We start from the raw sequence: 27,718 nt of genomic DNA, 5'->3' as shown, positions 1-27,718 counted from the left end.
GTAGCAGCGGCGTCTCCTCGGAAAACCTCGGAGGAGGAATGAAGAGATCCAACTGCTTTGAGCCTTCAAAAAAGGGTCTGTCAAGCCTGATTCCCAGCTGGGCTCTACAGAACCCATGTCAGCAGGGCTTGGTGGCTGCCAAACCTCGGCGCCTCGCTCAGAGCCGCCGCTGCCTCGCGTCCGGCCCGAGCAGAGCAGGTTTCATGGCTTTGTCTGGGGTGCACTGATGAGTTTGCTGCCTGAAATCCAGGCTGGGTTATGGAGGGGGGTGACCCTTCCTCGGTGACAGCCAAACCACGTGGTGACACCCCACAGCGTGGGGGAGATGTGTGAGATTTCAAACCAAACAAGGAGTTTCTATGAAACTTCTGAGCAGTTGAAAAACAAAATGGAAAAAAAAATAGAGGATTACACAACTTTGTTGGCAGTCCTGTTACCATCATCGTTAAATAAGTCAATATATAGTATAATAAAAATATTTTGCTGCCTATTAGTGGAGACTGAAACATTTTCCTTGCAAACACATAACTCTCATTCCATATTTAACAATGCCCAGAGCTTCAGGACTTGCAGCAGTGTGAGTGCAGTCAGAGCCAGAGGTATTAGGAATGAGATATGCTGAATTCACTCTCGCTTATCCTCTTTTTATTGAATTCAACCTTTTTTTCCAGAGGGAAGCGTACAAGCATCCAAAGTTTGTGGTTTTACTGTCCTTAGCACGGCTTCAGGAGGGATCAGATCAGAGCTGTGATCTCTGCACAGTGCTTGGACCAGCTCTTGTCATGTAATGGGGTAAGAGCCATTAAAGCTTTTGGATATTTTGCTTTTTTTAGCTTAATTTCCATTCAGTGACGGCTGCCAGAGCACTCCAAGGTCTTTTAAAGGAGGCAGAACAGCTAAAGAAAATAATTTCCAAGTTTAAGGGTCATAGAAGCTGTGGCTGCCCCATCCCTGGCAGTGTCCAAGGCCACGTTGGACAGGGCTTGGAGCAGCCTGGGCTAGTGGGAGGTGTCCCTGCCCATGGCAGGGGGTGACACTAGATGGGCTTTAAGGTCCCTCCCAACCCAAACCATCCTGGGATTCCATGATATACCCAACAAGGATCAGCTCTCGGAGGAAGCAAATGTTTCCAGTGGGACATGACCAATGTGGGTACTTGGGTGTCTGAAACCACAGAGACCATCCCACCCCCTCTGGCCCTTCCTGGGGGTGTGTGTGGGGACTCTGTGCTCACGTCAGTCCCTTGCTTATCAGAGAGCAGAGACTCCTCATGCAGGGTGAATTAGAGGGTGTCACACGGTGACACATCCCACACGTCACCAGCTTCCCAAGGGAAGCAGGAGGCTGGCACCTGAGCTCTCTGTCTTTTCCTGGGATGGCCGCTGCTGCTGGATCACACCCAGCTGGGAGCAGCTGCCAGGCCAGGTGATGCTGAGATGTCACCACCTTCTTCCCCAGGCTGGGATGAGCCCCTTGCTGGGGAGTGTCCTTCTGGATAGGACCCTCCTTGAGCTGCTCAGGGTCTGATCCAGTCCCACGTCTCAGCCCCCGCAGCTCTGCAGACCTGCAGGGATTTAGGACGCTCCTACAAGCAGCAGCAGGTTTTGGTGCTGCTGGATGCACCAGCTTTGCCTTGCAACCCATTTTGAGGCAGGGGAGAGCCTGGAAAAGTGTCTCTCCAGGGTGTAACTCCATGGAGCTGTGGAGGTTAGGGAATTTTACATAAAATATTTGACTCTACCTTTCCAGGCACCAGAAGCCTCGCTTAGGGGCACTGTTCCTGAAATATTTACCAACTGTGCAGTTTATTGGCAGTGGGCAGAAGTAATTTAGATTGTCTCATCGTGATCACTTGAAGCAATTTCAAGGAAATGCAATCCTGCTTTGAATGGCTCTGTCAGATCCTTGTCTGCCTCCTTTAATTGCTTTTCCTACAGGATACTGATGCTTCAGATTGCAAACCCTCCGAGGCAAAGACTGTCTCTTTGTTCTGCTGTGCAGAACACATCCTGCAGTGAGGGCCAGGGCTCTGGCTTGGCTACAAACATCTGGCTGTTTGAAACACTGTGCTTGGAGAGTGCCAGGAGGGTGTGAGGGCTGGGGGGTCCTTTGGGTGCTGCGTGACCCCTTGGCATTCACAGCACCCACGCTGCACCGAGGGATGAGCGTCACCGTCCGTCCTTCCAACTGCCCTTGTGCGTGGCACAACATGGACGGGCAGGGTGTGGAATAAATAATCTTAGTTCCAATCTCCCACCTCCTCCTTTAACCAGGCAGAAGAGTTTCTCCTCTGGAATGTGCTGAGCTAAAAGCCCCACACGTGACACCTTGGGGTTGGCACCTCCAAAAGCTCTTGGGGAGAAAGGAGAGGTGGGAAAGGTGTCATGGAGAATGGAGAGCTGGCTCTCCCACCAAAATAATCCACCCCTCAGGCCATCTCCAGTTTAATTGAAGAGCCTTTGCTGTACCATGGCATTGACTTAACTGATGGTGAAACTCAAGTGGCCTCAGAATAAACCAGAGTTACCTGAAACAGAAAAGGCAGAGGAAAAGAAAGTGGCTGTTTAAGAGACATGAAGCACCACCAGGGCTCATTTAAAGCATTTCCTCCATCCCCGTTAGCTCTTAAAAGTGGAGGAGTTTCTGCTTTCCTCTCTGCTCTTCCTAAAGTCTCGGCCTGCCAAAATCCCAGCCTCCCAGTTTCCTGCAGTCACAGCCTGGCAAAACCTGCCTTCCCATTTATTCCTCCAGAATGCACCTTGCTTCTGCTGCTGCCCTGCAAGAGGATTGATTGCCTGGCTTTGGATATGGGATGGAGCTGCTTGACGCATTCATTACTCAGCATCATGGGAGGGAAGGTTTAACCCTGACACGCAGCTCTGCCGTCACCTGCCGGAGGAGTTCCCTGCCCTCTGTCCCACCTTGACCTCAATCCTAATCCTGGGTGTAGCTCTGGCTGCCCTGCAGGGCTGGTGGTGGCCTCGGATGGAGGACAGGCAGTGTCACCTCCTGCTCTGGGGCTCAGCCATTGCTTGTCCCAAAAGCAAATCCCCTATGGGCCTCTCCACTGTGGGGACAGCAGTGTCCCCTCCCCGGAGGGTGGACACCCCGGGGGTGCTGGTGAATCACCTGCCCCTCACTCTCCATGCCCAGGACAGTTGGGCTGTGAGCCAGCCAAGCTTGTTCTTCAAGTCCAGCTGTGCACTTCCCCTCACCAGTATTCCTGCTCCAAATACACAGCGCTGGCGGATTTAAACGCAGCTCTGGAATTCCCAACCACGGGCACTGGCACTGGCAGGAACCACTGGTGCCACTCCGGTCCTTGTTCCTCCCCGTGCCACACCACCAGCCCTGGAGCATAAATGGGGGCTCCATTTTGTGCTGTTCTGCACCCCCAGGGACTGGCTCTGGTAATGTGGAGGGGGTTCTTAATCCACATTCCCAGCACAATGTTTGTACTTGCAGTTCTGAAACCTCCTGAGAGACCAGGGGCTTCGTGCTTGCTTCCCCAGCAAATTAATTTCCATTCAGTGGTGGCTTTCAGAGCACTCTGAGGTCTTCTAGAGGTGGCACAACAGCTAAAGAAAATAATTTCCAAGTTTAAGGTCCAGAGAAGCTGTGGCTGCCCCATCCCTGGCAGTGTCCAAGGGCAGATTGGATGGGGTTTGGAGCACCCTGGGCTAGTGGGAGGTGTCCCTGCCCATGGCAGGGGGTGGAACTGGATGGGTTTTAAGGTCCTTCCAACCCAAACCTTTCCATGATTTCTGTGATTTTAAAGCCCAGTTGGAAACAAATAATTGAGCAGGAAAGGTTGGAGATACCGTGGAGGAAAAGGGAGGTGCTTCAGTCCCTGCCAGATTGAAGCTGGGTGATGAAGCAGCCCTCAGCCCAGGAAAGCATCAGCCCACCACTCGGTGGAAAGAACTGAGGAGGGGGGTGTGGGGACAGAGTCTTCTCTTTACTCGTGCTCATGTTGAAGCAGTTTGACCCTGTCTCCTCCCCAGCAGAAGGAAAGGAGCTTCAGAGGGTTTGGATGTTCTGTGAATAAGGTGAGCAGCCCAAAGAGGGGCTTGTCTTAGTTCCTGCACGGGTGAAAGTTAGGTCTGGCCATTGGAAACGTGCAAGGTGGGCATGTCTCACATGGAGGTGGCTTGTTGTGGATGAGGGAAAAGGCTGGCTTAGAGGAGGAGCTGCTGGGTACAGGGGGAGCTGTGGCCTGACTCAGCCTTGCTGCCTGAAGTAGTTCTCCTTCCAGCTGACTCCTTGGCCAGGGGAGCGTGACCGCTGGAGGAGGAGCTCATTTCTGAGGGCTGAGGATGAAGCACAGCCCCAGGAGCCCTGCAAAATGAACCAAACCCTGCCCATGTGGGATCTCTCCTGCCAGGCACTTTAGCATCAACCCTATCGCCCTGACCAAGCATGATGAGAGGAATGTGAAACCCAGCTCTCCTCCTCTTGTCAGGACCACCATCAATCACTTCCCTCCTGTGCACTCATCTTCAGGATGAGCTGTTCCTTGCCCAGGAAGTGAAATGCAGTAAAGAATCCTCAAAAAGAGGCCAGAGACCCCCATTTTCTCAGGTGCAGTTCATTTTGTTATTCCTGTTGCACAATCTGAAGTCCATGATTTAAAAGCAGTGTTGGCGTAAGAAAGCTGGAGATGAACGTGTGTCCAAGGGCTGGAGTTTCTCTTCCAGTGGGATAAAAGCTTGGGAGATGTCAGCAGTGCTCCCCTATGGTCAGAGATCACTGGACTTTAAATTCAGATTGTCAGCTTTTGTTGGGGTACTGTGGTTATTTAAGCTGCCAAGGCTTGGGCAGCGCTCCCTGCTCAGGAAAAACATTCACTGGGAGCTCTTCCTGGAGCACAGACCAGGATGTGGCATGGGATGGGTCAGCAGGGCATGCAGCCCCTGGGGAGGTCCCAGTGCAGTCCATGGCTCACGGCTGGGCATGAACCAGCTGTTTTCTTGCCTTACCTATTGCAAGAGCTGCACATTGAGAAATACAACGGCAGCGTGGTTTGCCAGCATCATTTCTCCCTGCCCTCCAGCAAATTGGCCCCGCTGGGGCACCTCTCCATGTCTGAGATCCAGCAGGGGCTTGCTGGGGGTGGCCAGACCTGGGGAGAACAGCAGTGCCTGGGGGGACAGGTCCTGTGCTTCCGAGCACGTCCGAGGCTGCTCCAGCCACTGAGTGCGATGTGTGGTCAGTTCCCACCAAGGACCTGCATCCATGAAGGGGCTGGAGCACCAGGAGCAGCCGAGGGAGTCGGGAAAGGGGCTCAGGCTGGAGCAAAGGAGGCTCAGGGGGGACCTTGTGGCTCTGCACAAGTCCCTGACAGGAGGGGGCAGCCGGGGGGGTCGGGCTCTGCTCGAAGGGAACAGGGACAGGAGGAGAGGGAACGGCCTCAGGCTGGGCCAGGGGAGGTTTAGATTGGATATTGGGGAAATTCCTTCCCAGAAGGGGTGGTCACACATTGGAAGGGGCTGCTCAGGGCAGTGGTGGAGTCCCCATTCCTGAAGGGATTTAACAGAGGTGTGGATGTGGCACTTGGAGAGATGGGTCGGTGCGGGGCTTGGCAGTGCTGGGGGAAGAGTTGGACTCCATGGTCTTAGAGGGCTTTTCCCATCTAAACATTTCCAGTGGGGCAGCGACATCCAGCCCCCAGAAGTGTTCACCAGAGGCAGATGCAGAGAGTCCCAATTCCCTTTTGACCCACCAGAGCCTTTTTCCTCCCCTTGTGGGGGTCCCCAACCCCCTTCACGGGGTGTCCAACCCCATGCATGGCACAGGGCATCAGGGCAGGGGTGTTTTCCTGCTACCAGGTCGGGCTCAGACTTGTCGGGCATCTTCCCCACCATGTTTTGCTGTATGGAGACAAATTAGTGGGGAAAAGCTGGAGTCAGTGGCCAGAACAGCTGCTGTGTGGAGGGGTTGTTATGACAAAGTCAGCGTCACGGCTGCTGCAGAATAAACGGAGAGACGGGGCCGGTAGGGAGCGGGTCAGGCACTGCCTGAAAAACTGGGTCAGTGGCACGCTGGGATTCCGGGGAGGATGGGAGAGGAGCAGAGATGTTGGTTTGCTTGAGCTTTTTCTCTTGGTAAGGCTGAAACTTCCATATATTGCCACAGAATGTTGGGTAAAAGGGCTTGGCTGACTCTGACGGGGAAAAAAGCGTCTCTTCACGCCATGTCCTGGCCCCATATCTGGCAAATTTGGGGATGGGTGTGGAAAAAGAGAGCTGGAAAAGAAGATGCTTCTTTTGCCACCCCAAGGCCAGTGACACCCACCTGTCCTGGGACAGGGCTCAGAAACTGGACGGCTGACAGCCGAAATGAGCTCTTTTTATCTCAGCAGTCCCGACTGTCACACTGCCTTAGGCAGGCTCACATCCCGAGGGTCCTCGCCCGGGAGGGAGGGTCCGGGCGAGGCCGGAGGACGGCAGCTCCCGGGAAGCCGCTTCCCACGGGTTCCAGGCACCCTCTCGTGGTGAGCGCCCACGGCCCGGGCCCGCTGGGACCGGGGGTGCCACCGGGAGGGGCTCGGCTCCTTGGAACCACACACAGGGACCCGCCAGCCCTCGAACCACGCCGGGAACTGGGATTTATTTCTCCAGCCTCAGGACAGCTCAGGGTGGGCTCCACTGTCTCGCGTGGGCTGCCCCTGCTCTCCCCACCTGCTTTACGCAGGGGAAAGCGATAATAAGGACAAAACCCTTGAAAAGCTGGTTTCTCCTCCGGCTGGATCAACCTGCCCTTCTCCTTCTGACGCGTTTCCCCCTGAGAGGAGCTTGCAAAATAAATCAGTGCTTTGCATAAACAGAGCCCCGAGAGGTGTTGGTGAAAGGAACAGCGCTCGGGATCTTCACGAATGCAGCTTTTTCTATGAAAACAAACACAGAAGGGTTTTTTCCCTCCAAAACCCCTCGGCCCAGGGAAGGATTTCTCCATCCGGCCACTCAGTTTCCCCCTCCCACCACCTGGGAGCCAAATCAGTTGCTGAAAGGTGCCTTCCCTTCCTCTCGCCCCTTCAGGGGGCCTTTGAATTAAAATCCCAGTCGTTTTCCCTGCGGGAAAATTCCGGCTGCCAACGCCGTTCCCTTGTCCAGCCACGTCCTGCAGCCTGGCAGGTGTCCCCATGACTCCGTCCCCATCCCCCAAAAATGAGTCCAGCGGCGGCTCGGGGTGTCCCCACGGGTGGGCAGAGCATTGTCACACCCCCAGAGCCCCCCACTCCCGAAGTGTCCGGGGCTCGCCGAGCCCTCGCTCCCACCTGCTCCCTGCGCACTGCCTTGGCTTCCTGCGGCTTTAAAGTTCCCTCGGTGCACAAAGCAAAAGAGGGAGGAGAAAGCGTTTCATCATCGCTCCCGGGAGCCGACTTATAAGAACTTGACGCTCCCGCTGCCTGGCTCACTCGCAGCCTTGGAGGGATTTCGGCACAGTCCGTGCGGGCTTGCGGGCGCCGGGACGGGCCGGAGAGCGGCGGGAGCCCAAGCGCAGCCCAGCAATTCCGGGCTCCCCGGGAAGCCCTCGCGATGGGAGTCCACCCTGAAGTCGGCAAATCCCCAGCTGACATCACCAAGAGCTCCAGCACCTGCTCCAGGAGTATCTTCTGCAACATCAAAGTAAGGATGGGAGCCGGGCAGGGATGCTCGCGGGGAGGGAGGGGGATTCCTGCCCGCAGAGGGACCCCAGCCCACCCCACGCATCCCCACGTCCCTCGCACGCACCGCGGGTGGAACGAAGGGTGTTTGATGATGCAGAATTTGAACATCAGCTCCTGGGGCAGACCTGGGTAATCCCTACTTGCTCGGTGCCCGGGCAGGGCCGGGGGGCTCTGTGGGTTCGCAGTGATGCCCTACACGGCACGTGGGGTTTTCACCCCATAGAGCAGCTCTCCGTGAGCTTCCCCACAGCGTCTGGTACACGGTGTGCTGCTGCTTGGGGAATGATTAACCACATCCTGGTGCGAAAAGAAAACACTGCCCTAGAATAACACGGGCTTGCTTTAAAAACTTCGGTGAGCAAGGTTTTTGAGTGACAGAAACAAAAGCTCGGTGGGTTGAAGTGGGTTTTCCGGTGCTGCCTGCCCAGTTCCTCACCTGCTGTCAGCTGAGAGCCGGCCCCTGCCTGAGCTCCAGGCTCCTGAGCGCAGTGCCTGTGTGAGGACACGCCGCTGGCCGCGGCCGTGGGTCACGTTTCACGCCCTGCCAGCCACCTGCCTTTACACCGCCCCTCACCTGCCTTTTTTCCCCCCGCTCGTGGATGTGCACCGAGGCTGCTGCACGTGCTGGTTCCTGTCCCAGGGACATCCGCCTGGATGCCCCTGGAAGGGGGGGATTTCCATGCTTCACCTGGCAGCACCTCCACGCATCGGCACCCGGAGCAGCCAGGCGCAGTTTTTGGGAGGCTGCCGTGGGCAGAGCGGCTCCGGGGATGGGCGAGTGGCCACCGGCGGGCAGGACCCCCTCGTGCCGGTGCTGGCCAGGCCGGGCTGTGACTCCCCACCGGTGTTCCTGGATCCGAGCGTGTGTGCTGTGCTTTGTCAGCGCTTCCCAGCCCGGGGTTTTCGGGATGTGTGGCCGTGGATGAGGTGTCGTGGTCGGGATGGGTTTGGGGTTTGTTTGCCGTCGAGCTTCCCTCACCCTGTATGAAGGACGGGGCTGCCCGCTCCTCCCCGGACGGTGCTGGGGTTCTGTGGGAATGCTGAGGGTACCATGGGGCTGTTCCCAAGCGGCTGCTCCTCCTGAGAGCTCCCAGGGCTGGAGGCATCGTCCCAGATGATGTCTCCCAGTCCTATACCCCTGAAGGTCCCCACTGCCCAGGCTGGGCTATTCCAGCAGGTGACTTGATGGCACTTTTTGGGTGTGGGCTCCAGGAGAAAGACCTTGAGATTACCCTGGGTGATTTGGGGCTGCCTCTGGGCTGCACTGATGTTCCTCTGGAGGGGACTGCTGACCTGCCCCCTGCTCTGCTGGAGGTGCAAAATGTGTCCCCAGCCCCCCCCAGGCTGCTGCAGTAATGACCATGACTTGGGGTGAATAAAGTCACCCAAAATCAGAGCCCTGCTTGGAATTCATGCTCTTTCCTGAAACTGGCAGCACAGAAAAATAGCGTGGAGTGAAAAAAACATTGCCAAACCCTCTTGCAGGATGTCGAACTTTCGGATTAAGAAACAAAAGCCCCAACAAATAAATGCTACTCCATCTGTTCACCCCATAGGCAGCCACAGGGTGTGGGATGTGGGTGCCCCAGAATCAGGCTGGGTGCTCAGCACCCCACACGCCCCAGGGCACTTGGATGGGACCTTTTAGGGGCATCTGGCCAAGGACAGATGACTCGGGGGTGTCACTTTGCTGGTGGCAGGAAAACCATGGCCTGAAGAAAAGCTTTAAAACTGCTTTTTAAACTTTTTCTTTTAAAACTTCTGGTTTGAAATTGTTTCTGATTTAAAAAGTCAACAGCCCAACAGCGGCACTGTGCAAGAGCGTGAAGGAGCAGTTCAAGCTCTGTCCAACGAGCTCCTTGGCATCAGAGGGATGGTGTGCTCCATCTGGGATGGTGGGCAGTCAGGACACCCATCCCTCCGAGACATATTCTTGCTTTTAAGAGCAAATGTATAAATTGACAGGCAACAAAACCCCCACCCTTTCCTGACCTATTCGCTCTTCCTGTCCTGTGACATTCGCATTAGAAATAGATATATTAGCAAAAGAAATGCCTCAGGGTCAGAAAGCATCAGCCTGTGTGCAGTGTCAATCCCCTCAGCCCCCAAAAATGAGTAGGACGTCAAAGTGGCACAGTGCTATTTCCAGGTTTGGGGAGTTTTGGAGTGAATGGTCATCAGCAGGCATGGCGTGGTCAGCACCTGGGTTTGAAGGGGTTTCTAGCTCCTGTTTGTACAAGAAGCTACTGGTGCTGTGAATGATGGATTATAAAAAAGCCTCATCCAGACCCAAATTTTATGGGAAGCTGCAGGCATCACCCCCCACCCAGAGCCATCAGACACAACATCCTCGCAAATTTTATGGGAAGCTGCAGGCATCACCCCCCCTTCACCCCCCACCCAGAGCCGTCAGACACAACATCCTCCTACAGGCAATGGCAGTTTCTGCTGGGGACAGTATTTCCAACACAACAGAATTCCCTACTTTTAACAGGCTTGGAAGGACATGACTAAGACTTGGAAGCCTTAATCCAGAGAATCACAGCCTAAATGCATGGGATCACAGTCAAAATCCAGGGAATCACAGCCAGGGACAAGGAGATGATCCCGGTCAGAGGCTGGGGGCACAGGGATGCCCAAAATCCAGGGAATCGCAGCCCAAAACCAGGGAATCACAGCCCAACCTAGTTATGCATGAAGAGAATGCAGCTATATTTTCAAAGATGTTCCAGGAACGTGCTGTCAATAAAATTACAAAAAGCTTTTTAAGAATTCACACCTAGAATTCCCACATACCTCCTTGAAAAGGAGTCCTTTGAAGAACCCTCTTTGTTCTTAAGGGAGAAAGAAAAATCCCCTGTTTTCCCCCCGAAGCTCATGTTCAATGCCCAAAGCTCACGTGCTGGGATCATGTTCAGGGTGTCTTTTGCTGGGTTGGGGGCAAAATAACAAATTCTTTTGCCATCTTGCCCCTCCAAGTTCCCTGTGACAGGGACCACCACAACCTGCACCAGACCCCATCCCTTTCAGGGCGTTTTCCAGAACTGGGCCCATCACCATTGACATTTGGAGGTGTGGGAACACATTGATGCCAGGGATGGGCATCAGGGAGGGAAAAATCCTGCTGGAAAGGGGCAGTTTGAGGGATTCTATGGGGGCCTGAAGAGTGGGATGGGGATGGAGTCATGGGGACACCGCTCGGGATGCAGGAGCCGTGCAGCTGCGCTTCAGGAAGCAATTCCCTGTGGAAGTGGCCGTGGGCTCGGATCCGTGTGGTTCCGGCCGGAGCGTGAGGGCTGCCTGGCGTGCCTCACACCTGGAACGAGCCCAGCCACTGCTTCTGGTTTGAGTGCCAGCTGCTTCCACCCTGATCCCCCTGGAACAGGCAGAGCACAACACAAAAGACCTTCAGGTTCTGCAGCTGGGAGGTTTTGGGGCTGCTGAGCTCTGACCTGGGCCAGAAACGTGGAGCATCCCGGTAACCCCACAGCGTTGGTGGAGATGGGGAGACATTTAGATGGGATATTGGGGAGAAATTGTTCTCTGTGAGGGTGCTGAGGCCCTGGCACAGGGTGCCCAGAGAAGCTGGGGCTGCCCCTGGATCCCTGGAAGTGTCCAAGGCCAGGTTGGATGGGGCTTGGAGCAGCCTGGGATAGTGGGAGGTGTCCCTGCCCATGGCAGGGGGTGGCACTGGATGGGCTTTAAGGTCCCTTCCCACCCAAACCATTCTGTGATTCTGTGGTTTCTGTGATGAGCAGGGACATCCCCCTGCTGGGATGTTCACCAGAGCTCCCAGGGCTGTGCTGACTGGCACTGGGATTTGGGGGACTCACAGCTGCGCTGCTCAGCAAATGCAGGATGAGCCCAACCCTCAGGTGGATGCCAGCACCTGGTGGCACTGGGACACCGAGCGCCTCACAGCCTAAAGGGTTAAAACAGGTTTAAAAGGTGGAGGAGATGGTTGGGCCTTTGGATGTCCACACATGGCCAGGGACCCCATCAGTGTCCCCCAGTCCAGAGCCCCAGCCATGTGATTTAAGCTCATGTTGGGCTTGATGATCTTGGAGGTCTTTTCCAACCTTAATGGTGCCATGATCCTATGTCCGTTTTCTGCTCCCAGACAACCACTGGAAAAGGATTATTTCACAGGAATTCTCTGTTTACAGGGCCTCAGATATTTTGGCTTCTTCGCCTTTACTGTCTCATTCGTGGTTTTGAACTATTTTAATTGATTTTGGGATCCCCAGAAAGATGACAAGGAGGAGAGCTTTATAAATATCTTTTGATTTAGAGGAGCTGGACTGGTTTCAGCTGGAAGCTGGAGAGCACAGAGGAGCAGTGTGAAAGTGTTGCGAGTGCAGGCAGGGGGAGGCTTTTTTTCCATGCCTGCAGACCGCCTGGCATGGAAAAGGAAACAGGAGGACAACAGAGAATTATTCTCACTTATGTCAGCCGGAGGTGATCCAGGGAGAGGTTTAAAAGCCTTAGGAGAGGTTTAAACTGGGTGTTGTACAGGGGCAGGGACAGGGAGGGGATGGAAGAGGGTAGGAGAGGGGACAACAAGGTCAGGAGGAGACTGTGGGCTCTCAGAGGGTGATAAGGCTTGAAATTATCCCGGGGTGAAGGTGTTGGGAGCATGCAGGGAGGAGCAGTGGACAGGAGCAGGGAGCTCTCCCCTCCCTGGGGAGGCTGGATGTCTCCTACAGAGGAAACAGGAGCCTGGCCTTGGGGTCTGAGGTCCCAACAGCAGCAGGGTAAGTTTTTTGTCCCTTCCTTCCAAGGGACTAAAGGAATTTGCTGAGGAGTGTATTCCAGAAGCCTGGAGATGTACCAGTTGTGCTCTCATATCCTGTTGGAAATGATTGTGAATTGCTTTGTTTAGCCAGAACAGGAGATTCATCAAGTCACAGATCTGGAGGCAGCGTGGCTGTAGGTTTGGAGAGGGAAACACTGAAAGGAGAAAGCCATGGCTGAACAGAGCCATTGATTCAAGCAAGAAAATCAAGGCAATATTCCGCTCCTGGGCTCTGTGCAGGCAGGCGGGGCGGGCTGGATGAGAGTTTGTGGCAAAGACACAAGGAGGGTCCTTAGTGACATGAGGAGAAGGACCTGCAGTGACCAGGGCTGTCCAGCATTTGTGGTGATGGTGCTGGCACCAGACAGCACAGGTTGGGTTTGGATGGTCCAGCCCTGTGTTTATGTCTGCTTTTGGTGGGATCAGCCTCCAGAAGGGAAGAACCACCTGGTCTTCACCAGCAACACCAGCAGTGGGATAAGGAAAAAGATGGGTTGGAAAGTTTAGTGGGATCAAGGTCTAGGAGACCTGAGACAAGGTAATTTTATGAGGGGCGAGGTGGTTGGGTGCCCAAACACAAGCAAGGAGTGGTCAGTGTAGATAAGATTATTGGGAGCAGGACGGGACAGGAGTGACGCTGATAGGGAGCACGAGGCAGGGCGGGAGGAGTGTTTGCACACACTTCTGGGTCAGGCAAAACCCAGCCAGCCTGGACCTGCCCTCCAGGAAACCCTGATCGGATCCTGATGCCCCGGAACGAAAGGAGACCTTCGGGAAAGAATGAGGGAGTGAAGACCCAACCAACCCAACCTGCCCGAGGGAGGAAAGGCTGCTGGATGCCCGGCATCCTATTTTGCAGGCAGTATTTTCTTGGGGAGTGTCACACGCTGAGGGTCTGTCTCAGCAGATATTGTCTGTCTCAGCAATCCTCCACAGCCAAAATCCTCCCTTCTGGGCAAAGCTGGGCTCACATGGGCCTCGCAAAGTCACCGGGATACAGTGCCAGGAAATCCCGTGTCTGTGTTTGTTGCAAAAAGAGCAAATATTGCCTTTGCACGTGACAGTCGGGGGGTGTAAAACGTGACAGTAGGCAGCTGTCATTCCAGCATGCTTCAGGAAATCCCTGATCAGGTTAATTTTTATATTCTTTTATTATTTGCAATAGAAATCCCACTTAGGAGCCAACGTCTGCCATCGGACCAGGCTCAGAGGTTCCAAAGGAAGGGCTCTGTGCAGGGCATTTGGTTCCTTTCGTGGAAATGCTGTGCTTTTTTTCATCTTCCATGGTACTTTTTGATCCACAAATCCAGGCAGCTGCCCATAGGAAAGTGATGCCAAGGAGGGATGGATTTCCTCACACATCCCCACGCTTCCCATTTCCAGCTGATACATTCCTTTTGGCCTGAGTGACCTCAGCTGTCCTACTAGGGGAGGATCTCCCAGTGCAGTAAGTGTTGATGATACACAAACTCTAAAATAAACACCTGTCTTCTCCCTATCAAAATTTTGGGGATATTCTTAATAATTCCTACAGTTCCCTCCTCCCTTTCCTTCTCTTCTCTTGCAAGCTCAGGAGATTAAAGTGAAGGGAGTCTCCAGAGGTGGGCAGGTTGGAGTCTCCTGCTTTGGGAGGAATGTTTCCTGATTTTGGGAGGAAAGTCTTCTGACTTTCCACTAAAGTCAAACAATTTTGCTTTGGACACAACTCCAATAGCACTCTGCGATAATGGAGCATCCTTACTCCTAGTCCTTTCCAAAGGTTTATTCCAGCCGGATTAATTTTGCTCTTGGCCATGTCCTACCTCGGTGTCTTCGGTCACCTGGGAGCACTTGGATAGGTTCTGTGAGAGTCTCCAGGTCTCCAGGCAGTCCTTGTGTCCATCTAATGAACAAAGCCCTGGCTCTTTCCATCCCCACTGCCGTGGGAAGGATGCTGGGCACAGAGATTAGCACAAGTGCCGTCAGCATTTCCACCCTCCTTATCTCCAACCAGGGCTGCCAAGGGGAAAACACTGAAAAATGAGGTGAGGGATGACTTTGGATATGAGCTGTGGAAACAGAGCCAGGAATTAACCCTTACCTCACTCCTCCAGGTGGAGCAATGGCCATGCCACATGCAGCAGGATCCTCCCAAACCCATGGTCCCTGCAGAGCAGAGTCTCCTGCCTGGAGGAGTCTTATCCTGACTCCTGGACATCCCTGGAGGCTCCATAGAGGTGGTTCACTCCTTTGAAATGAAACCTGAGTATTTGTTGGACACATCTCGGAGCTTTAGGCCGGGATTGACCGAATCCTTTCCAGCTCCCATTGTCCAGAGCATGGAAGGAAAGGTCCTCTCCCTTCCCTGCAGTGAGGTGGGTTTCTCTTCCTTTGGAAGAAGCACTGACCGGGGAGCTGCTGGTCCCCACGAGCTGGGTGGGAGGAGCAGCCTGTCTCCCCCAGGAGTTTGCTTCCCTTCTAAACGCAGCTCCTTTTGGAAAGGAGTCGAGCGTCTTGTATAAACAGCCTGGAGTCAGGATTGCTCCGAAGGAAGCATGGGGAGGATGACAAGAGGATTTTTGGGGGGGTCCGTGTGGGTGCATGCCTTTGGCCTTCCCGTGCTGCTCCCTGCCTGTCTGCAATTACTCCTTGCCTGCAGCTCCAAAAATACCCCAGGCTCCTGTGGGAGCCTCCGCTCCGGAGGGTCAGCACTTGGGAGTGCCCCCGGCTCCTCAACCTCCCACCGTGCCTTCGCCTTCGTGTCGGCTTTGTGTCAGTGAAACCTCCCTGCAAGTGACCTTGGCTCTCCCTTAAGAACCCCTTCTTGTCATCAGGGAAGATGGATTACGGCAGCTCCCTCCCCTCCCGGAGCTGCTCGGCGGGTGCACGGGGCAGCACAGCACATCTGGTGCAGCTGGAAGGGCCAGGCCAGGGCTGGTTTCCATGCACCAGCGGGCCGTGGGTGGTCGGCACGAACATGTGGGGATGGGAATGCGTGGGAAGAGAGATAGGGATGGGAGAGACCTGTGAGGGGACACAGGAGAGTGGTGCCCCTCATGTCTACCAGCCTCAGGGGGTATGTGGGCTCCTTTTGGAGCCAAGTAAGGCCTTCTCCCAGTTTTTTGCACTCAGAGCCTTCAAGGTTTGGGATGTCCTTATTTTAATGAAAACTGAGTCTGCTGAATGCAGGGGAAGTCTTGAATCCGGCCTCATCTCACCTCCAGACACTTGGAGTGCGTCTGGAAAAGCCATGCTCCAGCTGCAGAACTCCTGGAGCAAAGGTTGTTTTGCCTTTCTCTGCTTTGGGTGGCAGCTTCCTCCCAAGGAAAAAAAATCACCCCTGCCCTTCCCCTCCCATTCTCTGGGCTCTGCACATCCGAGGGCTGAGGCTGCTGTGTGGTCTCAGGGTGGGATCACATCCCTGGAGCATCCCTCTGGCTTTGCTGCCTTTCCGGTTAATCCTGAAGACGAGAGCTGGATTAGAAGGACCCATGGGCAGGGGGAAACAGTCACACCCCAAGGTTTCCCCCTCCCTTCGCTGGTGCTCTCCAGCTGCATTTCTCCCACCTTGCCTTCCCTCCTGGCAGGCAGCCCCAGCATGGTCCCAGGCATCGCAGGATCCAGGGCTCTGTTTTGGCCATCCCAGGTTATCACCAAGGCACAAACACATCTCAGGCCATCTCCTGGTAGTTCTGCCTTTTCCTCCCTGCCCTCTCCATCCATGGCTTGTCCCTCTCCTCTCCTGCTGTGATTCCCATGCTCCTTCCATGCCTCCAGCCCATCCATCTCCTGCCAACCCCCCAGCATTCCGGGGAGCCAGGCTGCCTCTCGTCCTCATCTTCCCTCCGTGCCAGCATCGTCTCTGTCCCCGACACTCCGTCTCCCCATCTGCCCTGGGATCGGGCTGACATTTGCTGCGCTAAATTCGGCCTCAGTGATCCACCCTCTTCCCTCCCTGTTGGTAAACAGCTTTGCTTCTCTGGCTGACGCCTGGCTCCAGGAGAGCTCTGCTTCCAGCTGCTCTGCAGCTCGGGCGGTCCCAGACCGCTGCTGTTCAGCCGGCGCTTCCTTGCTCCAGTGGCTTCAGTAGAGTCTGGCCAGAGCCACAGGAACAAAAACTGATGTTCTCAGGGAACAAGATCCCCTCTCCAGTTCCCATCCTCACAGGAGTCACCCCTCTGCTCCAGATCAGCCCATGGTGATTCCAGGTCAGGGCTGGGGAAGGTGCTGGAAGTTTCCACCCACAGGATTTTGTGCTGGGATGAGATTTCGAGTGTGCGAGCTGATAGTGGGAGGCTGGAGAGGTCATTCTGCTTCAAGAGTTTACTGGCAGATATTTCACTTCCACTTTGTCCCTGTCTGGGAGGATTTCCCACGTTACACCCCAAATTCCTGTCCTGCAACTTTTTGTCAGGGCAAAGTCCCAGCTTGGGACTTTGTCCTCTCCTGGTTATTGTGATGGCAATGCCAGCCTGATGCCAGCCTGCCTGCCCTCACCCCTCCGAGATGTGGCCGGGGATTCCGTGATGGCAGCTCGTGCCTTTGATTCTTCTTTTCTCATTTTTTGGGGTTTTTGCCTTTCTCCATCATTTTCCCTGTGGTCTCCATGTTTTTCCAAGCCTGTCCTCCCACTGCCAGGGCTCCATTTTCTCCTTCTCCTTCACCTCCATCCTCTTTTCTTCTGCTGTCTGTCAGCATCTCTCCCATCCCTTATGCTTTTAGATTCCCAGCCAGGTCTTCTGGCTGGATCTCTCCTCCCTTGCAGGGAAAGATTCCCGAGAAACCACTTTCTTGCCCATCTTCTACCCAAATTCTGCTACAATTGCCGGACATGGCCCTGCATCATCCTCTGCTCCCAAAACACAACTCCACCCACTTATGGAATTTGCATTCTCCAAGATGGGTGGACAATTTTGGTCTTTTTGGATTTTTTTTTTATCCTTTAGTGGGTCAGGGCTACTGGGCGCTACTGCCCTTCCAAAGAAATACTCATAAGGACTATTGCTGCTCTCCTGGCCAAGAACATCAGGAATTTGTCAGCCCTGCAGTACCTTTGATCCCCCATCCATCATCCCGCACTTCCCGACGTTATCTTTGAGGGACAGTCTTCCGGTATTCAGCAAATATTTGATTTCCTGTGAATCTAAATAAAAAGACCTTTCCCCCCCCCTCTTCTTTTTTTTTTTTTAAATTGATTTTAAAATACTTTTGGCACCGTGTGGATGCATTCCTTTCCAAGAAAAATAAAGAAAAACTGTTCTGACTAAATATAGATCAAAAGACACTTGTGAGCTGCCTCTTGCATCCCTGGCTGAGAGCGCTCTCCTCTCGCAGCCCACCCGGGCTCTTTCAACCAGATTTCTCCCTAAACTCTCTGTATTCCCTCCTCTGCCTCCACTCAGCTTGGCTCCTGGCTCAGCTCACTGCCTGGCTCAAGGGAAGATGCTGGGTTTGGAATACGACTTTGGAGCCTTCCAGTAGTGAGACCACGTTGTGCAGATTTCATCCTCTCCCTCTGGGGCTTTTAACGCCCTTTTTCGACTTTTTCTAGCAACACCCCTTGGAGCAGGTTCTGTTAATTGACTTTCCAGCTGAGTGAATCCCAGGCTGCTCCATATCAGAGGTGCAGCCGTTGGCTGAAGCCGGCTGGAACACACTCCTGCAGGATGTGGTCGCCAGCAGTTACGCAGCAGCAGGGCACTGTGGTCTCATATGGCCTCAAGGGGTGCGTGGAGAGGTTCACATTGGATATCAGGAAGAGTTCATCACTGAAAGAGTGCTTAATTGTTGGAACAGGCTGCCCAGGGAAGTGGTGGAGTCACCATCCCTGGGAGTGTTCAAACAGCGAGGAGATGTGGCACTTCTCGATACGGTTTGGTGCACATGGTGGTACTTGGTCAAAGGTTGGACCTCATGACCTTGGAGGTCTTTTCCAACCTTAATGAGTCTGTGATTCCCACTGGGTCCTCACTGGGGGGGCACTCTTTGTTTGCCCACAGGTGTTTGTGCTGTGCCATGGGCTCCTCCAGCTCTCCCAGCTCCTCTACAGCGCTAATTTCAAGAGCAGCCTCACCACCATCGAGAAGCGCTTTGGGCTCTCCAGCCTCTCTTCAGGTTTCATCTCCAGCTTGCACGAGGTAACAGGGAGAGGAACAGCCAAGGGGTGGCCAGGATGTGGGGGGCACCTTCCCAAAACAGGGTCTCAGGGCTGTCCACACCTCAGCCTCTGTGTGCTGGGAGGAGCAGCTGTGCTGGGCTCTGGGACACTTCATCACCCCTCGTTCTGCTCTGCCACGTCCAGGGAGGTGAATGGAGGGTCACGTGGTGGTGGCCCTTGGACAAGAGCTGACTTTCACTGGATGGAATCCCGGAATGGTTTGGGTTGGAAAGGACCTTAAAGCCCATCCCATCTCATTCTACACCTGCCATGGGCAGGGACACCTCCCACTATCGGCTCCAAGCCCCAATGTCCAGCCTGGCCTTGGACACTTCCAGGGATCCAGGGGCAGCCCCAGCTTCTCTGAGCACCCTGTGCCAGGGCCTCACCACCCTCACGGGGAAGAATTCCTTCCCATCTAACCCTGCCCTCAAGCATATTTCTGAGCTGGCTGAGGATTTTCTCACAAACGCTTTCTCATCAAGAAATCCCTTGGAATGAGTTTTCTTGTTCATATTTTCAGGAATTCTGTCCTTCCTAGCAGCTCCTCAAGGCCTGGCAAAGGCCAGGAAAAGACCTGCTGGCAGAGACTTTTTGGCTGGCACCAAGTGGCAGCAGACTTGTTTGTGAGCTCCCTAGTGAGCACATGGGGTGCTCCATCAAGGAGCTGCACACTGGGAATCTTCCTGGATCCTTGGGGAAGTGGGTGTCCAAGTCTTACCTCAACCAGCATGAACGTTTGGGATTAAAAAGATGTCTCAGGGCCCACTGAGACTGTGGGAGCTGCCCTGCCTGTCCAGGACAACAATCTTACTGGGTTGGTGCCTGCAGCAATTCCAAGAACAAAAACCACAAAGAGACAAACAAGGGAGCCCACACAAACATAAATACAAAGTTTTCTTAGCCATACATAGAATGGTTTGGGTTGGAAGGGACCTTTAAAGGCCATCTTTCCCAATGCCCTGCAATGAGCAGGGACAGCTTCAACATGCCAAAGTTAAAATGATGTTTAGCTTGCCCCGAGCTGTCAAAGCCCATGTAATGGAAATTTTGTGGTGTTCACCCACTCGCCTCAGTGAGCTGAGTGATTTCATGGCTTTTAGATGGTGCTACCTGCAGTTGCAAATGTCCAGGGTCACAAATATTTGCAGTGAGCTGAACTTTGTAGCAGGGCTCATGTCTGCTTGAGTCACAGGAATGGAGGCACTGTGTTTCATTCCTTGCTGTTTTTGGAGGAATTGTCAGTTTATGCCACACTGGTCAATCTCTTCTCCCAGGGAAAAAGGGACAGGACAAGAGGAAGTGGCCTCAAATTACCCTAGGGGAGGTTTAGTTTGTGTATGAGAGAAAATTTCTTCATTGAAAGGGTTGTCCAGCCCTGGTACAGCTGCCCAGGGCAGTGGTGGAGTCCCCATCCCTGGAGGGGTTTAACAGACGTGTGGATGTGGCACCTGGGGACATGGGTCAGTGGTGGCCTTGGCAATGCTGGGGGAACGGTTGGACTTGATGGTCTTAGAGGGTTTTTCCAACCTAAATGGTTCTGTGATGCCTGTGGGGTGAAAAAAGCCCCAGCCACAGCTTCCCTGTGATGTCATTGTTGCCAACAAGAGACGCACAGAGGTGGCCGAGGCCAAGGAGTGACCCTCTGGCTGGAGATGAGAAGGGAGCACTGACGCACTGTGACCACGCAGGGTGAGGGGACACCTCCTGATGAGAGACCTGTCCACCCACCCCGACACAGCCATAGGGGCTGGATGTCCTCCTTGACATCTTCTCACATTCCTCCCGCTTCTCTGTGCCATTTCCAGATCGGCAACGTGGTGCTCATCATCTTCGTCAGCTACTTCGGCAGCCGAGTGCACCGCCCGCGGGTGATCGGCGTGGGGGGGCTGATGCTGGCCCTGGGGGCCTTCCTGGTGACCCTGCCCCACTTCCTGTCAGGACCCTACAAGTACACCACGCTCAGCACCGGTGAGTGCCACCAGCTGTGCCCGCACAGACCCAGAGCCAGCTGCTCCAGGATGGGTTATGGGTGACTGCCCAAAAAAAGGGGGTGTTTCCAGGGCACACACCATTTAAAGAGTGCTTGGAGGCAGAGGCTTAAGGTGGGCAGATGCTGATGAAACCTCACGTCATTATAGCTTTGGAACCCCTTCTGGATGCAAAAATTACAGCTGGGATTTCTTCTGCCTCTCCTGCACGTGTCATTCCAGCTGCTGTTACGGAATCATGGAATGGTTTGAGTTTGAAGGGACCTTAAAGATCATTTCATTCCACCTCCTACCACGGGCAGGGACACCTTCCAATAGACCAGATTGCTCCAAGTCTGTCCTTAAACACTTCCAGGGATGGGGCAGCCACAGCTTCTCTGAGAGAGAGTAGGTTTAGATTAGATCTTAGGAAGAAAATCTTCCCTGTGAGGGAGGTGAGGCCCTGGCACAGGTTGCCCAGAGAAGCTGGGGCTGCCCCTGGATCCCTGGAAGTGTCCAAGGCCAGACTGGACATTGGGGCTTGGAGCAACCTGGACTAGTGGAAGGTGTCCCTGCCCACGGCAGGTGTGGGATGGGATGGGCTTTAAGGTCCCTTCCAACCCAAACCATTCCGGGATTCTGTGATAAAGCAAAGCTCCCCTGTCCCCAGGGCCTGTCCTGCTCTAGCCAGGATCCTTAGGATCCACTCCAAGTTAAAGCTGCTGCTTTAACTGGGAAGGCTTTGGGAACAAGCTCGTGCATATGATGACAGCTCTATTTCTCCATGCAGAATGGAATGAGCAGAAGAATCTGCAGCACTTGCCACAAGGCTGACTTTGGTCTTTCCAAAGTGGTTTGGTCGCTAAATCCTCAGAATGCTGATGAGCCTCAGGCTCCATGGGGATTGCCACCTCTGAAACCCAGCTCTCTGCTCATCCCCCTCCCATGATTTTTGAGTTTGGAGAGTAAATCAGGCATCAGATGCCAAGTTTTCCAGCAGCTTAAATTCATACATCAGGCTATGGACAGGTCAGGATTTGGGACAGGGCCTGCTCTTACTGCAAAGGAAATGAGGAAGGAGCAGGTATCACCCTGCTCCCTGCCCAGAGTCGGGCTCCCTGTGTGGGTGAATAGGTACAACAACAAGGATCTGGACAGGAATTATGCATTGGTCAAGTAATGCTAGTACCCCAACTGATCAGTGATAGGTTTGTGTACAACCATGGAAGTACAACCAGAAACCACCAAAAAGGCTGAAGGAAAGTACCAAGAACTGTGTTTGACCCAAAAGTTCTGTACAGAGCACAATTCTTGCACAACACCTTTGCTAAACTGAACAGGATTAGAGGATGGACTGCAAAATCAGACGGACAGGGCAAAGATATTGACATTATGAGGATTGCCTGATGATGGAAAAGAACAAATTCAGTCTGTGAACAGCCCCTGAAAATACTTCAGTCCTGGTTGGAGTTTCCATGGCAGTCTGGAGCAGGGTGAAGACCCCCTGTGTCTAGGCTGTATGGAGAAGCAAGGCCCATGTTTTGGAAGGAGCTGGGCTGCTCTTGAGCCGTGGGGCAACAGAGATTCAGGGCAGGGTGTCCTGCTTAGGGCAGCCAGCTGACCCCAGAGGGCATCACTCCCTGTTCCCTGTTCCCTGTCCGGGTACCACAAGGGAACAAAGACCACAGACAGCAAAAACCAGCCATGAGTTAGGTCTGCCCTCATTAAACCCTCACTCCATGGCATGAACTCCTTAAAAGTTTGATTAAAATCACAGCCTGGTCATTTGCTACCCTGACCTCAGTGTAAAACTCCAAAGGAAGGGCAGGGTGATGAGAACTGCTGAATAAAAAGAGCAATCCATCCAAAATCCAGCAGTTTGTGCCTACTCAGTGAGTTTGGGAGATTCCTGCTCTTTGGGGATTTTGTGTGGGAGGAAGCAGGGGATGTGCCCAGTGTTGTAAGGGTCATTTTTCTCCCTTCCAGGTAACAAAAGCCAGGGGCAGGTTGAGCTGTGCTATGCAGAGAGTAGATTTGTGTGCCCAAACACCACCCAGGACCCCCAGAAGGAGGCCAGCAGCATGTGGGCCATGATGGTCATTGCCCAGCTGCTGGCTGGGATCGGGACCGTGCCCATCCAGCCCTTTGGGATATCCTACGTGGACGACTTCGCAGACGCCAACAATTCCCCACTGTATGTGGGTAAGTGGGACCGTTGCTGCGCATTGTGTTGTTTCATAGAATCCCAGGATGCTTTGTTGGGTTGGAAAGGACCTGAAAGCTCACCCAGTTCCACCCCCTGCCACCGACAAGGACACCTTCCATCAGTACCAGCTTGCTCCAAGCCCCAGCACCCTCGTCCTCCCTCTGCAGTGAGGGATCACCGTTCCAAGGAATTGTCCCACTGATCCTCTCCAAGCCCCAGCACCCTCGTCCTCCCTCTGCATGATCCCCTCTGATGGATCACCATTCCAAGGAATTGTCCCACTGATCCCTTAGAATTCCCAAATCTGCAAGGAAAATGAAGGAAGGAGGACTGAAGGAACCTGAAAGGTTCTGAAGAGGAGGGAAAGCGGGGCTGGTGTGTTTTTTATAGTCCCTTTAGGGCTGCGGGGATGTCTGTCAGGGTGAATGGCTCCAGGGGGTCTGAGTTGCCTCAACACAGCAAAAATTCCATCTCCCTAAGGCCTGTTTCATTCTGTGTCTGATGCAGCTCAAGCTCACCATCTCCTTTTAAACTTCTTGAGAAGGTTGTGCAAAGAGTTTCCTTCAAGGAGGGAACTTGGATCCTGTCATTGCAAACAAGTCAAAAGGAAACGTTCTGACCTTGTGGGTTATCTATTTCAGAGTGGGAGGGTTCAGCTGCACCCAGGGCGGTCTGGTGGCCTTTTTGCCCTCTGAATCTTTCACCTCTCCTGATGTTTGCAGCAACTGTTTTTCCTTGGATCTGAGGATTAGGATGGGTTTGTTTCCTTGGCATCCTTGAAGAAATGAAGGTCTCAATCACCTTCATTGGATGCTCCCTGGGGTTCATGAATATCATGAATATTCATGGTGTAGCTGACAACCTGTACTGGGTCAGCAAAGCCTTGATGGCAGCAGAGCAGAGGGACTGTTTCCACAGGCAGCTGCCTTCCCCCTCCTGTTCCTGTCACATAAACACCACCTTCAGCACAGGGGCAGCGGGGACCTTCTCACCACCTGCAGCCTGATGAAGGGTGGTTTCTCCCTTCTGTGCGTTGTGCCACCATTCCTGCCTCTCCTGGGAAGACAAAAGCCATACCTGCATGGCAACTGCCACTCCCTGCTCACAAGGGCTCTCTCTGCTCCCTTTTCCCAGCCATCCTCTTTGCCATCGCCGTGTTCGGCCCTGCCTTTGGATACCTGCTGGGGTCCGTGGTGCTGCGGCTCTTCGTGGATATCGGAAGGGTTGCCACTGGTGAGTATTGCTCAGGTAGCAGTGGTCCTGAAGACCCTCTGCGGGTCAGAAGGTCACTCTGAGATGGAAGGTGACAGAAGCCACCAGCCCTGTGACCCATAAAACCCACCGCCCCGGAAAGACCCGACCTGGAAAAGCACAGCCAGCATACACCTCCACTCCATCACCCCATAAGGACCGATACAGGTGGTCCTGACACCACCACTGAAGCAGAGCCCTGGGGTAGGGACATTCCAACGCCCAGCTCATGGTGCTGCACTGGAGGTCACAGCTGGGGTCTGCCCACTGCCACCACACTGAGGAGGTATCCCACGATCCCAGCACAGTAGCGCAGAGGAGCAGGGAAATCTGAGGAATCCAGGGATGGAGAAGACAACCACAGAGCAATCACTGCCCTATGGATACACAGAAACCTTGAGTCTACTCATGCTCCTCCCCAGCACCCTCCACCAGCACCTGCAGAGAGAGGGGTTGAGCTGACGCCACCGCAGGGACAATTTGCTTTCTCCACAGCGTGTGCTTCTTATCTCTGGTAACTTAATCACTAAAGAATTCTCCCCAGCTCCATCATTAACGTGGCTTTTCCTGTGTTTCCTTAGAGAGATCAGAGCCTGCCTGACATTTTTGTCCGGTGCCTGATAAGAATAATAAATGAACGTGAGCAGGAAACGCCAAAAAGCCTTGGCCCACTCCCCGCGGCGGCAGACGGATTTAGCAGCCTCTGCCTGGTCGCTCCATGATGATGTCCAAGCTCCAGAGTGGAGTGGTCCTGTTTGGGGAAGTGGGATGATTGTTCCAGTGAGGTGTGGGCTCCTCTCCTGTCACACCCTGGCACGGAGCTCCCGCCCGGAGCCAGCCGCTGGTTCCTTCCCAGCCGCCACATCCCGGCCGTGGGCAGCCCCAGGCCAAGCCAAGCAATCTGTCAAACCTCCTGTGAGCATCACTTGGCCCAGCCAAAGGATGTGTGTGCTGGAGACAGACAGGCTCTCACCTTCTCCTCCTTTTTCCGGAGAAGGCGCCCAGAGTTTGGTCCACTCGGAAACCAGGAGCTTCTGCCAGCACAGGGCCTTCCTCCGGTCCCTGCAAGCAAAGAGCGACCAAGCCTGGAACAATGGGAGAGCAACTTTTTCCAGGAGTGCCGTTTCCCAGTCCCTGTCTTGGCTCAGCATCCCTGACAGGCAGCATGGTCCCACCCACTGTGCTCTCCAGGCAGAGGATGGAGTCGGGCCCCCGTAATCGCTGCCTCACTGGCTGGCTCGGGGCATAGAGTCAAACCTGTGCCATCACTGTGCTTCCATGCTGACCAAATCCATCCTGCAGTCCCCTGGGAGGCTCGGTGCAGTTGGGATGAGTGGTGTTGCAGGGTCCTGGCCAGGGAAAACACAGGTCAAACACAACCAAGGCCGGTCTTGCTGCCAGCACAGGTGGCAGCTCCCACCTCCATCCATTTGCTCTTACGTGCCAGTGGAGAGACCCTTGGGCTGTGCCCACAGGGACTCTTCATACTCCACCAGTCCATGTTTTCATGGAGATTTGTCCCTTTCACTCCTGGAGCTCTCACAGCGTGTCCTTGTGCCTTGCAATGACAGTGGACCTGACGCCGAGTGACCAGCGGTGGATCGGAGCCTGGTGGCTGGGGCTGCTCATCTCCTCGGGCTGCTTGGTGCTCACCTCCATCCCTTACTTCTTCTTCCCTCGGTACATGCTGAAAGGAGAGGTGAGACCTCATCTCCAGAGGCTGGGACGTGCTGGAGCCAGGGATGTGCTCAGGGAGGGAACACCTGTCCCCAGAGGAGAGGGGTGGGAGGGAGGGAAGGAGTCCAGCAACCCTTTCCCATTAAAACAAAATTTAAAAGATGGAAAATAATTAGTATGTATCCTTTTGGTGTTTTCAAAGCCAAGCCCCGCTGGTTTTGTTACAAAAAGACTTTAGTTCTGTTTTGAAATTGTTTACTCATCGATTCTTTAAAGGTAAAATCAAACCCAAAATATTTCACAGTTATGGCTAAAGGACTCCCCAGGCTGGAGCTGTGTCCAACTTTCATTTTCAGACTTTTTGCAGAGTTAAAAGGGAGGTCTTTTGTCAGGATTCAGGATAGGAAAGATTTCCAAGTTCTGAAAACCTCCCAACAACAAACTGTTGTCTTGCTGCTCTGCTCAGGGGCTGCAGTAATATTTGAGATAATCCACCCCTTTAATCACAGAATCCCAGAATGGTTTGGGTTGGAAGCACCTTAAAGCTCATCCTGTTCCACCCCTGCTGTGGGCAGGGACACCTTCCACTAGCCCAGGCTGCTCCAAGCCCCATCCAACCTGGCCTTGGACACTGCCAGGGATGGGGCAGCCACAGCTTCTCTGGGCACCCTGTGCCAGGGCCTCACCACCCCAAGAATTTCTCCCCAACATCCCATCTAACCCTAATGGCAGTGGGAAGCCATTCCCCCTTGTCCTGGCACTCCAGGCCCTTGTCCAAAGTCCCTCTCCAGCTCTCTTGGAGCTCCTTTAGGCCCTGGAAGGGGCTCTCCCCAGAGCCTTCTCTTCTCCAGGTGAGCACCCCTGGCTCTCCCAGCCCAGAGAAGTGCTCAGGGCACACGGGACGGGGCTGTGCTGTAATTGTCAGGCTTGGCTGCAGGTCAAAGGCCCCTGGGACAGACCCTGCCCCTCCTGAGCCCCCCTGTGCCAGGACAGTGCCAGCCCTTCTCACCACAGGCTGCTGCTCTCTCCCCTCCCAGGAGCGGAACACGGAGGCTGGGATGCTCAGGAAGATGGAGGCAGGGGCGGCTGAAGAGACCTCCCTGCTGGAGTTTATAAAAAGTAAAGTGCTGGTGGGTCCGGGCGAGGGTGGATGGGGATGCTGGGCCGTGCTGGGTGGGTGGGGACCACCATGCCAGCAGATTCACACCAAGTTTGGGAGTCCAGCACCGTGTGTGGACCAGCTCTGGCACCATGAGAGCCTAAGGACCACAGGAAGGTGGGCACGGCCTCCCTCTGGCTACAGACCTCTTGAGGCCTGTCTTCTGTGGGGCCTGAATTGTTTCCAAATTTTGCTTTGAAGAATTTAAAAGAAAAGGGTCGCTGGGAGGGTTAACCCCAGCTCCGGGAGCAGGCACGGGGCTGCCGGCGCCACCAGCTCCTCGACGAGGTCACCCCACTGCAGCTGACACTGTTTATGTGGAGCCGAGACAGGCTTGAGAGGGATGTCACTGCTCAGGGACCAGATTAATGACTCTTCTAGCTCCAGGAGGATTTCTTCCCAGATAAAGCCCCTCCCTCCTTGCCTCTTCCTCCACTGCAGTCATATCCTGGAGCTGTCAGTTCCCTCTTCTCCTCTCTTTGGGCTTTAATGGGTGCTGGCTCTCCAGCACTCTCTGCTAATTAGAAAACTCGTAAGAGACTAAATAAACAGAGCTGCTCCCAGGGTCCATCTGCCTCTGCTGACGGGGCCGGAGGATGCAATGTCCCACCAGGAAAACACATCCATGGTCCTGCCAGCTGCTGGGACACACTGGGGTGTCTCCCCTCCCGCTTTCCCATGCCCGCAGACATCTCCACTAGATGGTCATCATCCCACAGACATCCTTACCGGGAACAGGCTAAGGGTGGGGGTTTCTGCCCGGTACAAATCGCTGACGTGAGGATCACACAGCTGAAAGACATTTTTCCTGCTGTTTCCCTGGAGGATTCCCAAAGATCTTCCTCAGGCTGCTGC

General features: G+C 54.2%; 1 protein-coding gene across 2 annotated transcripts in view; it reads left to right on the top strand.

Annotated features, from left to right (window-relative positions):
• Positions 1-7,388: 7,388 nt before the first annotated feature.
• SLCO2A1 (solute carrier organic anion transporter family member 2A1) overlaps positions 7,389-27,718 on the top strand; it is a 23,907-nt gene continuing 3,577 nt past the window's right edge. Inside the window, exons 1-8 of one of the 2 annotated variants that reach the window (XM_008630014.2) lie at positions 7,539-7,628; positions 18,443-18,580; positions 20,409-20,571; positions 22,557-22,772; positions 23,911-24,009; positions 25,599-25,726; positions 26,742-26,823; positions 27,689-27,718. In XM_008630014.2, coding sequence (XP_008628236.1) covers positions 7,539-7,628; positions 18,443-18,580; positions 20,409-20,571; positions 22,557-22,772; positions 23,911-24,009; positions 25,599-25,726; positions 26,742-26,823; positions 27,689-27,718 — 946 coding nt within the window. Of the gene's footprint in view, positions 7,629-18,442; positions 18,581-20,408; positions 20,572-22,556; positions 22,773-23,910; positions 24,010-25,598; positions 25,727-26,741; positions 26,824-27,688 lie in introns of both variants that reach the window. The other variant, XM_017729395.1, reaches the window with a different exon arrangement.

This window comes from Corvus brachyrhynchos, unplaced genomic scaffold (assembly GCF_000691975.1).
Source record: "Corvus brachyrhynchos isolate BGI_N302 unplaced genomic scaffold, ASM69197v1 scaffold63, whole genome shotgun sequence".
Taxonomy (NCBI): Eukaryota; Metazoa; Chordata; class Aves; order Passeriformes; family Corvidae; genus Corvus; species Corvus brachyrhynchos.
This window is presented reverse-complemented; position numbering and strand designations above follow the sequence as displayed.